Source organism: Cyprinodon tularosa, unplaced genomic scaffold (assembly GCF_016077235.1).
Source record: "Cyprinodon tularosa strain WSP-4 unplaced genomic scaffold, ASM1607723v1 ctg854, whole genome shotgun sequence".
Lineage (NCBI taxonomy): Eukaryota > Metazoa > Chordata > Actinopteri > Cyprinodontiformes > Cyprinodontidae > Cyprinodon > Cyprinodon tularosa.
This window is the reverse complement of record NW_024039623.1, coordinates 82,726-97,745: the sequence shown is the minus strand read 5'-3', so window position 1 is coordinate 97,745 and position 15,020 is coordinate 82,726. Positions and strand designations below refer to the sequence as shown.

General features: G+C 37.1%; 1 protein-coding gene across 1 annotated transcript; it reads right to left on the bottom strand.

Annotated features, from left to right (window-relative positions):
• Positions 1-865: 865 nt before the first annotated feature.
• Positions 866-14,646, bottom strand: tbrg4 (transforming growth factor beta regulator 4). The gene is made up of 11 exons (XM_038273073.1): positions 14,543-14,646; positions 11,114-11,604; positions 10,714-11,034; positions 10,247-10,421; positions 6,182-6,339; positions 5,975-6,085; positions 5,749-5,893; positions 3,108-3,350; positions 2,900-3,011; positions 2,683-2,797; positions 866-1,343 (listed from the first exon to the last, which is right to left on the bottom strand). The coding sequence occupies exons 2-11, from the start codon at positions 11,534-11,536 to the stop codon at positions 1,242-1,244; spliced, it is 1,905 nt and encodes a 634-aa protein (XP_038129001.1). The 5' UTR covers positions 11,537-11,604; positions 14,543-14,646; the 3' UTR covers positions 866-1,241.
• Between the last annotated feature and the right edge of the window lie 374 nt (positions 14,647-15,020).

The following is a 15,020-nucleotide window of genomic DNA, read 5'->3' as shown; positions in this document are numbered from 1 at the left end:
AGCTTTTTTTCAAATAAAGCTAATGCAGAGATTTCCGCTAAAATCTTTATAAACCCATAGCATAAAACAAGCCTACTTCAGAGTAAATCAAGTCCAGTCTTGGTGTGAATTTGTAAATTAGAATCTGAATATTTGCACTCTCACTCCCCATTTGATAAAGACAGGATTGATTAAATACAAACAGAGGAATGGTGCAGCAGTAAAGAGCAGGAGCAGAGATACAAAGACTTATATATCTAGTGCCAAAGGATCTGCAACTGTAGTTTCCATGGCAACCCAAAACTTCCCACGGCCAGAGTGCTTGTTCAGCAGAAGAGATCGACGCTTTTATAGATAGAATCTAATAACCTTCATGAAATACTCATACCTTTAACAAAACATTTCTGGAGGTTCAAAATGAAGTGTTTCTCAGGTTTTTGCAGTACTTTTTAGCATTTATGCCTCAATTATTTTGCAGAAATGTAGCTTCATAGAAGAAAAAAAGAACCATATAGCCTTTGTCCTGATTCAAGGGACGTTCTGTGGGTAATCCAAGTTTTCTCTGCCTCACAGCATCTGAAGTCTGAATGCACTGCTGTCCCTGAGGTTATGCAAGCGGTTTCTGGGCGGCACTCTTCATCTCTGGTTCTCGCCGTCTCTCCATGGCTGTGCTATCCCACAAACATGCATATCAACCAACAACTTTGTAAAAAAAAAGTATAATCTTTAGGTGTTTTAAATTTCATAAAGCTTCAAATTGAGTTTTTTACTTTGAAGAGATATTTTTCAAATGACGATTTTATAATACTGAAACACAAGTAGGGTATGATGAATTAACATGTATACATGTGTAGCTTCCTGTTAGATTCAATCAAAAACACTTAGAACAATTGTAATAAACTATGTATTTTATTATTAGTTGACACATCATCAGATATAATATATTCTGATAGTTACATTCTTCATCCAAATAATTTACTTAACTCCAGAACCTCTGTTGCAGCAAACCACTTATACATTTAAAGACAAAGTCCTTGATCAGATCATATCTCTGTTGTGTTTATTTCAACCTCTCTTCTCATCCTAAACTCTTTACTCGCCATTACCATGGAAACAGGGAAAGCCCCACATGTTGCCAGGGGAACGAGAGAGAAAACATGCGATCTTGCTCCAACCCGAGAGTGAACGTGGGTGGATGTGTGCATTCCCTGTGGGTCCCGCTGGATTGAGAAAGCTCTAAGGCTTTGAAAGTGTTCCTCGGTTCACTTGGCCATGTCCTCCGCCACAGCCTTCCCCATTTTGTCCTTCAGGTATGCTAGTTTCTGCCACTCCGTCTTCAGCTCCAGCCACTCATAGTATGGCACCTTAAAGAGGATGAAATGGAGGTTTTCAATAGCTTAAGACTTAACATACCCTCACCTTCTCTTTATATTTGATATCTTTTTATTTTAGGTACTTGCAGTAAAAGAATGGGGGGGGTTGTTATTAGACAAGCACCAGTGATTATACACTTATATAAAGTATGCTTCATGGTTCATTACAACTTAAGTCTTGGGTCTCTCAGTCAGACTTGGAAGTTTTACACAACATCCTGTAAATTAAGTTAAAATTTTAGCTGAAATTTCTGAGTTTCTTTTTAAACCAACCAGACTCAAAATGAATGCTAATTATATTTTTCCTTTGAGGTATTTCAGTTCTCAATACAAAAATACTTTATTGATATAAAACAGAAAATAAACATTGTAGTAACTCCTATAGGGACTTCTACAACAGGTAGATGTTAATAATTTCTAATAAAGTAGAAAACCAGACTGTAATAATTTCTCACAAACAATAAATCTAAATAAATCTGTCCCCTATTGACCTAGAGGCTGAACAAATCAACATCAAGTGTCAGGCTCATGCTTATAATCTAACTTTTCTCGGTTGGCACACTACAGGAAAAGAATTTCCCGCAAGGGATTAATAAAGTAATTCTGATTCTGACGCTTTATAGCTCATCATTCAACTACTAAATCTTTTTTAAAGTTTCATGTGATGTTATAAAACTGATGAATGTAAGATATTAAAACTTATATCTTTTTTAACATTTTAACAGAAATTGGAATAATTATACTTTTTTAATACTTTACATAAAATAAACTAGATCATAGTGTTCATTTCTGAGAAAGATTTCCTTTTGATAAACTACAAATTCTATTCAGGAAGTCAGCTCTTTAAGTGACCATAAAACAGAATATAACCGAGACTTAATACAATTACTCCAGGGTAAAATCACCAAAGTTTTATTTAATTTAGAGGCTCTATGATCAAAAATTTGTAAATAATAATAATGAGGACATTTTCAGACATAGAAGTTTAAATATCTTGCAAAACAGCCAACCTTTGAGGGAATTTAAGCTACTGGGAAGTAACGAGATTGTCCTAGATGTGAAGGAGGGCAGAGCTTGGATTGGCCTACATGAAACAGAGCTGTGGCTGGAGCTCTATTTATACCACAGAATGCAGCAAGATCCACCTTACATGCAGTCCTAGAAAACCATTTGGTCCATTTTATGCACGTTCTCTGTCTGTCAGATGCAGCAGCACAGATCTGCTTGCTCTGCCCTTTTAAAATGAAATACTGCTTCAACTCAGCAAACCTGATTATTGTTGCTAGCAGCTTTAGAGTAGAGACTGGATATACTGCCTTAGCTTCCATACCTCCACTAGGATGAAACCAGCCAACTGAAGATGTCTCTTCATCATGACAAAGCGTCCCAGAAGGTCTCTGCTCTTAGAGCCAAAATTAGGGAATTCCCATCCTAAAAAAGCTAACCTAAAAAATAAAAAAACAGAAACAGAAAAAGCAAAAACTTTAGAAACAAAAGTAAAAGTGATACCTTTTAATGAATCAGTTATTCTCCCCCCCATGACTCACCGTCTTGCCCCTGCAGGCAAATCCTGGTCACCTCCTCCATGTGGAAGATGAGGGGCTTTTAACATTGATATGTCAACTGGTTTGTTGTCGCAGTCGACAACAATCTCTCCATCTAATGAGAAAAATAATAGGTATCAGTAAAAAAAGATTTAATTTATAAAAAGGTCAAAAAGTCTTCAACTGGACATATTTATAACCTCCCGCTTACCAATTCTCCACCCAAACACTGTGTCGACACCTGTGCGAAGGGCCCCCTCATTCCCACCCACCAAGCTCTGCAACACTTCTCGCAGGCTGCTCTGCATCTCCGTTAAAGAGGAGCTGGTGGCTGGGACAGACAGGACGCTGAGAGACGGGACAGTGTCCGAGGAGCCGGGATGCTCCAAGAGGAGAGTGGCAGCAATGTGCAGCAGCTTCAGTTTATAATTCTCCACTCGAACTGGGCTCCCTTCTGCAAACAGAAGAATCAAAATACATTATTAAAAGAAATGGCTTCCAATAATTCTTCAACAATCATAACCTTCAACAGAGATAAGTTATAGCAGGACTGTTACAAGGCAATACTGCCATCTATTGAGGCATTGAAGGAATTAGACAATTTTTTGAAACTGAGAGAATAACTGTTCCTTAGCTCATGTCTGATAGATACAATCTCTCTTGAGCCAGGAAATCAAGCGCTTGATTAAACAAGCTAATTTATATCAGCTTGCTGGTTCCATTTCCTCAGTGGAAAACAATCTTGGAGAGGTTCATTTTTACACCAAGACCTGCTTCGATCACCTCAGGAAATCTCTTAACTCCACCCTATCCTTTCCCCATCAGATACCGAAAAGCTGGTCCATAACTGAACCTCCTCATGACCAGACTGCTGTAACACAATTCTCATCAGGATCCCTAAAAAGAGTCTAGGTTTTAATGCATCCCAAACTCTGAAGCTAGAGTCCTGATGAGAGTGTGCAAACATGAACACATTACCCACATTCTCTAGTTTGGTGGAGACAACTTTACATCTCCCCCATTAAATATGAGCTTTTCTTCCTCATACACTAAAGTATCTATGGATAACCCGTGTGGAAATATCAGCTTTGGGAATGTCTTTTTTTCCAGTATAAGGTGACATTCTGGAGCAGAAATTGAGGTTTAATCAAATGTTTCTCAATAACATAAGCTGGAATACAGAGGTATTTGTGTTTAGCAACTAATGTTATAATATGATTGATTGGTTGATTTTTATTATTATTACAGACTCAAGGTCCTATACACATTAAAAGAAAACAGATACACTAAGAATAAAAAAGAATAAGAGTAAAACAGAGAAAGTGCCTAACCCTTCAGGAGGCAATTATACCAATGTCTCCAAAGCACAGATGAGTATTTAACTGCACTATATTTGACATTGGTCATCAGTAAAATAATTCTATTATCAGACTCATTTAGACGAAAATTAAATTTATACATAAGCTTTCTCAAAACGGCCATAAAAGTCCTGACACTAACAGATATAAACAATTCACTGGCACTGGTCCATCTGGGCTTATTTAACTAAAGTCTCAGTGCATCATTATAAGCCACCTTCAACTTATGAAGACTGGCTTTTTAAAGTTGCACCACAAATGTGCCGTATACAGTGATGTGCAATATGATCTGAACAAGTTCAGTTTCACTTCGTCAGAACAGAATCCAAACATCCGGACAAGGATATTTGCCTGAGCGTATATCATTCGGACCTGACGGTAAATGTCCTCATCATCAGACATACGGTCTGTCAACACGTGACCAAGATATTTGACTTCATTTGAGACGTTCAATAAAATACCAGATAGTTTAAAATTGGGAAATATGCAAGGTAAAGGACAATTTTTTTTCTTTTTAAGCAGTCCGTCTTTTGTTTTGAAAAACACACCTACCGTACTTTACACAAAAAATGAATAACTCATAATTGGGTTTTAAAAAATCAAATATTCAACATTAATCTAAATGGATAGTTGGTCACAACATGTTTCATGATGATAAGACTGGGTCATGAATACAACAGCTTCCCTCTGTGACAGGATAAGAATAGGGAGGTTTTTTTCTCATTTGTGCAAAGACAATTTGGCGAGTTTGTTAATATACTTTGACTTGTAGAGAAAAAAAAAATCCTGCCAATGTTCCCCGAATGCAATTTCCGGTACACAGAGGATACCGATTTCTACTTCTCTATGTTCAATATTACTTTTATTGGCCTTGCCTCATGTGGGTATTGGGGGTTGCATATATGGTTTCTAACATAATTCAGAGTGTATTTGAAACTGAATATTGAAAGGCTAAAAAAATAACATTAGTTTCACTTGGAAATCAGAGTTGATACCTGAAGTGATCCTCAATTCTTTTTTAATTCACCATCTTTTTGTACTTAAGTCTAGAGTTAAACGTTCCTTTGGGATCAACTATTCGTTTGCTTTTCTTTTTTAGCTACCTGAGCATCTATTTAACATTTATTACAAGAATCATAATTGCATTTAACATAAAAAACATAATATAAGAGGGATGAAGGAAACAGGACAATAAATTAAGGTGTTAAAAAAAATCGGCTGAACTGCAAAGGAGGGGGGGGGGGTAAGTGAACTGATACTTATTGCATATTTACAAAGTTGTTTTGTTACCATCATCTCCTGCCTAGATGAAGCACATGAAGATCATTTAATAAAGCTTCGTTTTCTTGATATCTTTCCCAAAATAGTTACAATTTCAGAATTTACCTCCCTTTCAGGAGCTTTTTACGTAAATTTAGAGTAAAAAATCTTCGGAAAATTAAGATCCTACCGAAGGCTTGTCATTTTTAACAAAGGCTCTTAACACCATCTTACCCGATAGCTTGGCAACATGACTTGTTTGAGTCAGAGGGATGAGATAATGAGGCTTGGCCTGCTGTAAAATACACAGAGACCACACCACATCCGTCTGCAAAAAAGGCTCCAGGCTCGCGAGAGACTCTTTCAGCACAACATGAACCTACCGAGAAACACAGAACACAGGTAAGTGGAACCAACAGTCCACAGCTGAGAGAGCAGCAGCCACTTAAATCATTAGTACCTTGCTAAAAAACTCCTCTCCTTTGCTCGGCTGGAAGCCAAGTCTGGCAAACGTCATGAGAAGATTGCAGAGCTGGAGGGTGCTATACTTCTCACTGTTTGCTATGTAATGCTGGGGGACACAAAACAAAGGACAGTGAGTAAGAAACAAGAGAGGGGAAAAAATAAACTGAGAAATAGATGAAAAACTGGAAAAGAGGCAACTGACCTCAGCAAAGGCTTCAAAGAGAGGAATGTGGAGCCATTTGAGAAAGCCCAATGACTTGGCACAGCGTGTAACATCAGTGGAAATGAGCTCAGGAACTCTGGGGAGCAACTCGCCAGCAATTCGTTGAAAAACCTGGGAATGGTTGAAATTCAGCTTTCCTACAAAGAATGAACAGAAAAATAAGACTTTTAGTTATAAGGATATTGCACAATCTTCTATAAATTACACCCATTATGAATCTTTACAACTTTTTTTATGTTTTCAGGGACAATATGAGTTTAAATAGATGTTGGATGTGATTAAAATATTGACTTAATTACAAAGTTTATATCCGTAAGACACAGTTATTATTATTCACTGATTTTAATCCAACTATTTATATTTATTTGAGGGGGATTAGTTCTGCCTGAATTGTGTAATCCTGGTATTTTTATAACCTTTTGTTATTTTAAGCTTAAAAATTCTAAGATTGCATATGATATTATGTGTCTATTTCATTTTAAGCATGTTCAAACATTTAATTCACATGTAGTAGACAAGAGCTATGAGGTGCCCCCAGGGACATAAATCAGAATTAACTTGCATATACACATATTAAATTACACTCTTCCATATAATATACTGAAAACCTCACACAAACACTAGTAAAAAGCTCTCACATAAACTAGTGAAAACATTTATCTCTTATATAATCTACTCAAAAGCTCTCATACAAAGTAGTGAGAACTGTTCATATAAACTGGTGAAAAGCTTTACCTTTCATACACACTACTAGAAAGCTTTCATATACACTATTAAAAAGCTCTCATATACACTACTAGAACGCTCTCATATACACTATCAGAAAGCTCTCATATACACTATTAGAACGCTCTCATATACACTATTAGAAAGCTCTCATACACACTATTAGAAAGCTCTCATATACACTATTAGAAAGCTCTCATATACACTATTAGAAAGCTCTCATATACACTATTAGAACGCTCTCATATACACTATTAGAAAGCTCTCATATACACTACTAGAAAGCTCTCATATACACTATTAGAAAGCTCTCATATACACTATTAGAAAGCTCTCATATACACTATTAGAAAGCTCTCATATACACTATTAGAAAGCTCTCATATACACTATTAGAAAGCTCTCATATACACTATTAGAAAGCTCTCATATACACTATTAGAAAGCTCTCATATACACTATTAGAAAGCTCTCATATACACTATTAGAAAGCTCTCATATACACCATTAGAAAGCTCTCATATACACCATTAGAAAGCTCTCATATACACTATTAGAACGCTCTCATATACACTATTAGAAAGCTCTCATATACACTACTAGAAGGCTCTCATACACGCTACTAGAAAGCTCTCATATACACTACTGAAAAGCTATTAGCGGATTTCAGTTGAAACGGAAGGTGTTTCAGTGAAACAGGAAGGACCGTCATTACACCGGAAGTTGTTTTAAACGGAGGTCATTCTGGCTAGCTCCGTACATTTTGTGCTATCTCCGGCTGAAAATGGATCAAATAAAATTAATGATTCATGCTCAGCTATCCGCTAAACAACTCACAGAAGCATGGGCATTACTCGACTTTATTTTTTATGTTTTTGCTTCAACAGAGATCCTTTTCCGGTGTTGTGCGAAATTCTGTTCCCATGTGAAAATGTGTTCCACCTGTGTCGGGAGCGCGCCGCGCATTGCAGCCACATAAGCGGATCTGATCATTTCCCAGGCCTTTCGGATCATTTCTTGGTTAAATAAAAAGTCGTAAAATTATACAAGGTTGAGACATTTAGTTTAATCAGCCGCTGTTGTTTACAAAATTGTAAAATAAAAAAAATAAATGCGGTTTTCTTATGCTGTTTTGTGTTGTTATTTTAAACGCCAAGAGAATCAGTCTCTTTCCAAGTTTTTTCACTTCAGCCTGACAGAAATAAAAGTCAAGTCACCAAATACCAAATTTGTATTTATAATTTTTTATTACTGATATAAGATGATGGGAAGTGCCTGATAGCAGTTCCATAATATGGAAACAAATTAATTTAACTGCAAATCTTAAACTGTGTTTATTCCTCTCTTCATCAACAACAAACCATCTGAATTCGGTGATATTTGAGCAATGTTTTCCTAAATTAAAGGAGGGGGACCATATATTTTAGCTTTCTAATAGTGTATATGAGAGCGTTCTAGTAGTGTATATGAGAGCGTTCTAATAGTGTATATGAGAGCGTTCTAATAGTGTATATGAGAGCGTTCTAATAGTGTATATGAGAGCTTTCTAGTAGTGTATATGAGAGCTTTCTAATAATGTATATGAGAGCTTTCTAATAGTGTATATGAGAGCGTTCTAGTAGTGTATATGAGAGCTTTCTAATAGTGTATATGAGAGCGTTCTAATAGTGTATATGAGAGCTTTCTAATAGTGTATATGAGAGCGTTCTAGTAGTGTATATGAGAGCTTTCTAATAGTGTATATGAGAGCGTTCTAATAGTGTATATGAGAGCGTTCTAATAGTGTATATGAGAGCTTTCTAGTAGTGTATATGAGAGCTTTCTAGTAGTGTATATGAGAGCTTTCTAGTAGTGTATATGAGAGCGTTCTAATAGTGTATATGAGAGCTTTCTAATAGTGTATATGAGAGCTTTCTAATAGTGTATATGAGAGCGTTCTAATAGTGTATATGAGAGCTTTCTAATAGTGTATATGAGAGCGTTCTAATAGTGTATATGAGAGCGTTCTAATAGTGTATATGAGAGCTTTCTAGTAGTGTATATGAGAGCTTTCTAATAATGTATATGAGAGCTTTCTAATAGTGTATATGAGAGCGTTCTAGTAGTGTATATGAGAGCTTTCTAATAGTGTATATGAGAGCGTTCTAATAGTGTATATGAGAGCTTTCTGATAGTGTATATGAGAGCGTTCTAGTAGTGTATATGAGAGCTTTTTAATAGTGTATATGAAAGCTTTCTAGTAGTGTGTATGAAAGGTAAAGCTTTTCACCAGTTTATATGAACAGTTCTCACTACTTTGTATGAGAGCTTTTGAGTAGATTATATAAGAGGTAAATGTTTTCACTAGTTTATGTGAGAGCTTTTTACTAGTGTTTGTGTGAGGTTTTCAGTATATTATATGGAAGAGTGTAATTTAATATGTGTATATGCAAGTTAATTCTGATTTATGTCCCTGGGGGCACCTCATAAAGAGCAGCCTTTTTAACCAAACCATTTTCTATTCTTAAATATGTTTGTAAATGACAAATCCAACTTTTACTTGAGTAAAACTATGTTTAAGCAGAGCTACTCTGTTAATTGACAGAAATATAATCTATATTATGAGAGTATTCCTATCAATTACCGATGCTGCTGTAATGGTGAAAATATTCCTTGAAGACAAAATTATATTCTTTGTTTTTAAATCCATTCTGCTCCTTCTAACACCTTCATCTAGTTCTTACCAGTCTGTTAGGATTATTCAGGCATCCTTCTCTTCCTCTGTTGTTTATCACCTGACATCCTGCTCTCACTCCGCTCTGATGCTAGCACTTCTGCCGCACTTGTTGCCCTAAATATATCCTTATTTTTCTGCACATTTTGCTTCATCCATTTAAGAGCCTTTCTCCCCCCACAGTATTTTTTATAGCGGACATGTTGTCTCCAACTCAGTGAAGGGGGGGAAAACTGAGGGCTGAACTGAGAGGGCAGAGAGAAATTTTAGGTAAAAAAAAACCCAACATGCTGCATATAGGGTCTCATTTAGCCTACTATAAAGTTTAATAAAATCTAAAGATACATTATTGTATTTGCACATCGATTTCATGAATTAAAACAGGCTCTCTCTCCCATATTTTAGTATATAAGAAAATGCAATTAATTGCATATATATTTTTTTTAAAGCAGTAAAATTTTATAATTTATTAATTGAAATGAATGCGTTAAAGTCCCGGCCCAAATTTAAATGTGAAAGGTCAAACATTTACCTGCATAAGGAGCAGATATTTATATACAAACATTAAAACACGACAGACAGCATTTAATTTTCAGAGTTCTTACCAAATGCGAAGGCCAGATCCATTATTAATGGAGTGGTGTACTCAGATGAGGGCTTCTGGAGGAGGTGGTAAGACACAGCCCTGAGTAATGGGACACTTCTACGGCTCTGTGCTGCCAAAGCTACACAGACCTTCCTAATATCTTCTGCTGAAAAGCTTTCCGAGAGCTCCAAAGCCTAAAAACAATAGAAATGGGATTCAAATTTGTCACGAGATACATCACTGATATAGGCAGTTCTTAATAAATTAAAATATAATTTAAAAGATGGTACAATTCTCTGCACAAAATACTACAAACAGCCAGCTTGTAAAGCGACAAACATTTGTCATTAGTTTTCCCTATGCAGATGATAAATTCATTCTATATAAATTGTAATAAACATTTAAATAAAATTTCATTTTCAATTATATTCTAACTTATTGTCATTAATTTCAGTTTGTATTATATGTAAGTAAAATAGATGAAACCTTGTCTTCAAGTTTATCCATCAAGGTAGGTGGCATGTGTTCTCCTTTGGATAACAAAGCACTGACAGTTTTAGCATCTGCAATTTCAGTCCATCGCAGCTCCATCTGTTTTAGGGCAGCGTTCACAATCGCTACATCTTGTGGAGATTTCCTGGCTACTCCCCAGTCTATTAGGAAGCCCAGTTGCTTGTAGGATAGCCTGCGGACTCTCCAGAGGATTTCCGTCTGGACTGAAGCCAGTAATGGATGGGTAGGGGGAATCATCATGATCCAGAGGGTCCTTAAAACGGTCACCAGATTGCCATTCCACACCAGCGACACCTGGAGTAAAAGAATGTACAGATATAAACTGGCACAAATACTATATAAGAGGAGGAGTGATAAACAGAGGAATCCTTACCTGTTTTGACAGAGTGTCCATTATATCCATGAGCCTTGAATCTGTCAGGATTTCCGTTTGGTCTCCCTTAAACTTTCCCTTTGTCTTAAGCATTAGCTGAGTCCACTTCATCAGGGCCACAGCCGCCTGATTACCATTACCTCCATATGCTACCCAGGTGGACAGGATGTCCTCTGGAGCTGTCGCCTTCTCCATCGTCTCATCCAGCTGGGTGCGAGGAGGAGCACTGGGATAAGGTTCATCTTTGGTTACAGGGCTTTCACAGAGCAGCCTCTCAGTGACCCATAGCCAGCTTCTAATCCTTGGTACCTCTACTGATCCGCCCAACGGCGGATGGAAGCGGACAGTGCTGACAGCCGACACAGCCTGAGAGGAGGACTTGCAGATCAGGCGGGCACATCTGCCTAGCAGGCGGTTGGCCATTGGGTCAGAGAGGTGGGATTAGAGAGTAGAAGTCCTCACAATCTAAAAACCAACATCCCACCGTAGAGCTGTAAAAATCAGAGTTAATAAAATTAAATCTGGCTTGTTGTGTTGAAGTTAGTTGACTTGTCGAGATGCAGGAATCCACCAACTTCTTTCTGTTGTGTTTAATTAATCAGTTAAATAAAATGAAAACAGGGTATATCTTGATCCTTCATTAATACCATCCTTGAACATATTCCCGTCATTTTTCAGCTGTATATTAATTTTATTAAATGGTTCAAAATATCATCCAAACTCCAGTTTGTTGTAGCCATTTTCAAGCATTCTAGTACATTAAACTCATAAGAACAGATATTTTCAAACTGGTTTTGATTAAAGGACAAACTAACCCATATCCCTATAATAAGTACATTATCTGATCGTGTAAAAATACATAAATCATTCAGCTATTCACTTGGTAACAACTCAAATGTATTTTGTCAGGGAGAATACGACCTGATTTGGTTCAGATAAATCAAATTAATGAGATCAAAGGGGATTTGGGTGACCAAATATGATGGAGGGTATAAGAAACTGACACAGAACTGATCTATAGGGATTTTAACGTATAACCACCTATTGGATTTAAAGATAATGGACTGGAAAAAGGCATTAAATTGGACCTGGTGTATGTTGGACTCCACCGGAGCTGCTCTCTGTCACTGGTGCTGTTTATAATCTTTATGTCCAGGATTTCTAGGCACAGCAAAGGGGCAGAGGGGTCTGGTTTGGGGACTGGCAGATCTTATCCCTGCTTTTTGCAGATGACATGGCTCTGCAGGCTGGCTCCCTCCTTCCAAGACCGACAATTCAATTTAATTCAGTTTATTTATGTAGCACCAATTCACAAAAAATGTCATCTCAAGGCCCTTTACAGAGACAATTCAACCAGATCATACAGTCAAATTGATTGACAGGATGCACAGGGGCGGTTAGCAGCTGGGTGTGAAGCAGCTAGGATGAGAATCGGCTCTTAAAAGTCACAGGCCTTTATTCTGGACTGGAAAAGGGTGGCTTGGTCTATTCAGGTTGGAGAAGATTCCCTGCCTAATGTGGAGGATTTTAAGTATCTTGGGGTCCTGTTCAGGAGTTAGTGGAGAATAGATAAGGAGATCGATAGATCAGAGCAGCAGCAGCAGCTATAATGCATACATGCATTGAGGGAATGAGGGCCTAGTGGTTAGGGCAGTGCGCTTATGGTCTTGGATGGGTTAAATGCAGAGATACATTTCTCCAATGTGTCGTGGAGAGCTGAGTGAAAAGGCAAAGCTCTCAATTTATCTGTCTGTCTACATTCTTACCCTCACCTATGGTCATGAAATCTGGATTGTGACCCTAAGAACGAGATCCCGGATACAAGCAGCTGAAAAGAGCTTCCTCCCAGTGTGGCTGGGCTCTCTATTAGAGATGGCTCAGACGTCTGTTCTGGACGCCACCCTCAGGAAGCATTCCAGGAAAGTGGTCCCAAGACATACTGGAGGGACTATGTCTCCTAGCTGGCCTGGGAGCGTCTTAGGCTTCCCCCGGCAGAGCTGGAAGTGTCTGTGAAGAGGGAGGTCTGGGATTCTCTGCTGAGACTGCTGTCCCTGCTTACCGGTCCCAGGTGAAGAGGAGGACAAAACTGGCCCTGCAAAAGTGAACTAAAACGTCCCATTTATGTTTGGGGAAAGAGGAAGGGATGGGCAGGCTGATTTTTAATTACAGAAATAGAATAGACTCAACTATCATCATTGCAACTATGTCAAGTAGAATTCCATTTCCTAATGCAGCAAAAAAAAAAAACTCTTCCAAAGAGTAATTGGTTGAAGTAAATGCAATGTTTTTAACACCACTAACTGCTTTGACTGTACAAAGATTAATCTTACATTTCATATTTTGATTTGCTTCAGCTGAGGCATAGATTAAGCCTGGCAACAATTATCCATATCTTTGTCATAATTAAACGACAATTAGCTGTTAAAGAAGTGAGTTAAGATTCGGACAGATTTCTAGATATGTTTCTAACTTTACATGTGACAAGTATAAATAACAGACACAAAAAACAACAGAATAATAAAAAAAATTTAAAAAAGCCAACTGCTCTGCCACAGAATGAAATTAAGAGTGATAATAAAAGTCTACAAAACATTTATTTCAAGCCAGGGTTGCAGTTTTTCTTCCAGGTAAAACTGATGATCACTTGATCATTATACTGCAGAATGACTTTGATTAAAAAGGCTAAATAAGCTAGAGAAACACTTCCACTCATTTATTTTCAATTAGATAAACATACTACTTCAACAAATAATTAGCAGTTTTCTTTGATTATTTTTATTGAAATTTAATAGCTTTCTAAACAGGGTAAATAAACCTAAATTGTCTGAAATAGCATCAGAGCAGGTTTGAACAGAACACAGTGAACAAAGTGCAGATTAATAGTTAGATCAGAGGAATGAGCCACTGAGTGGAAATCATCTACAGTATCCGAAATTAGCAGCTGTTCACATCGTTTAATTAACTAGAAGCATGATAATCGAATAATAATAATAATAATAATGCCCATTATAACATGGTAAAGGTTTGTAGTGAGGAATCAGACATGTGAGTTTGTATGAATCTTTCAGAATTCAGTAAATGGCAACTTTTATGTCCTGGATGATAAAGAGCCAGATCTCCACATTAGCATCACAGAGGTATTGGAAGCATGAAGTTCTTGTAAGATTGGAGACTTGCACGGTATACAAACTGAATCAATTTTAGTGCGGATTTCCAAGTGTATGCATCGAAACGTTCTTCATTTAGTTTTCCAAAAGGAAAAACTGAGACTGAACATGTTCCTGTCATGTAACACCGGATCCTGACCTTGTGTGGGAAAGAAGGGACGCACAAACCGACGCTATCCTCCTCGTTTCCTATTCTAGCACTAAAATCATGAAGTCTGAATAAACACAAAATCAAAATCAATGAAGGCGAATAGTTACTTACCTAAAACTGTGGATATATATTAGAGAAAAGCGACCGTGTAAAGAAATGTCTGGCGGAAACACTCGTCGCAGGAAATTGACGTCATAATCCATTGTCATGTGTCCGACGGATGAGCCAGTGATTGGTCCTTTTTCTTCTGGTACGAAACGATAAACGGATCAGATAGTAGGATGGACATTCTATTAGAAATATATTATTCAGAATAAAAATATCGGTTAGATAGTTGTATTGTTTAGATTCCAGTACATATTGGAGTAGAAGGAAACGAGCAAGGCAAGGCAAATGTATGTATTTGTATAGCACAGTTCAGTACAAAGACAATGCAAAGTGCTTTACATGATTAAAATACAGAAAGATAATACAGAATCAAAGCAAGTAGGAAAAAATAAAAACAAAGTAAAAAACAGTTGGACTAAAGAAAATATGTTTTAGTTGAACTGTTTAACTAGAACAGTCGAAGGCAATCCTAAACAAATGT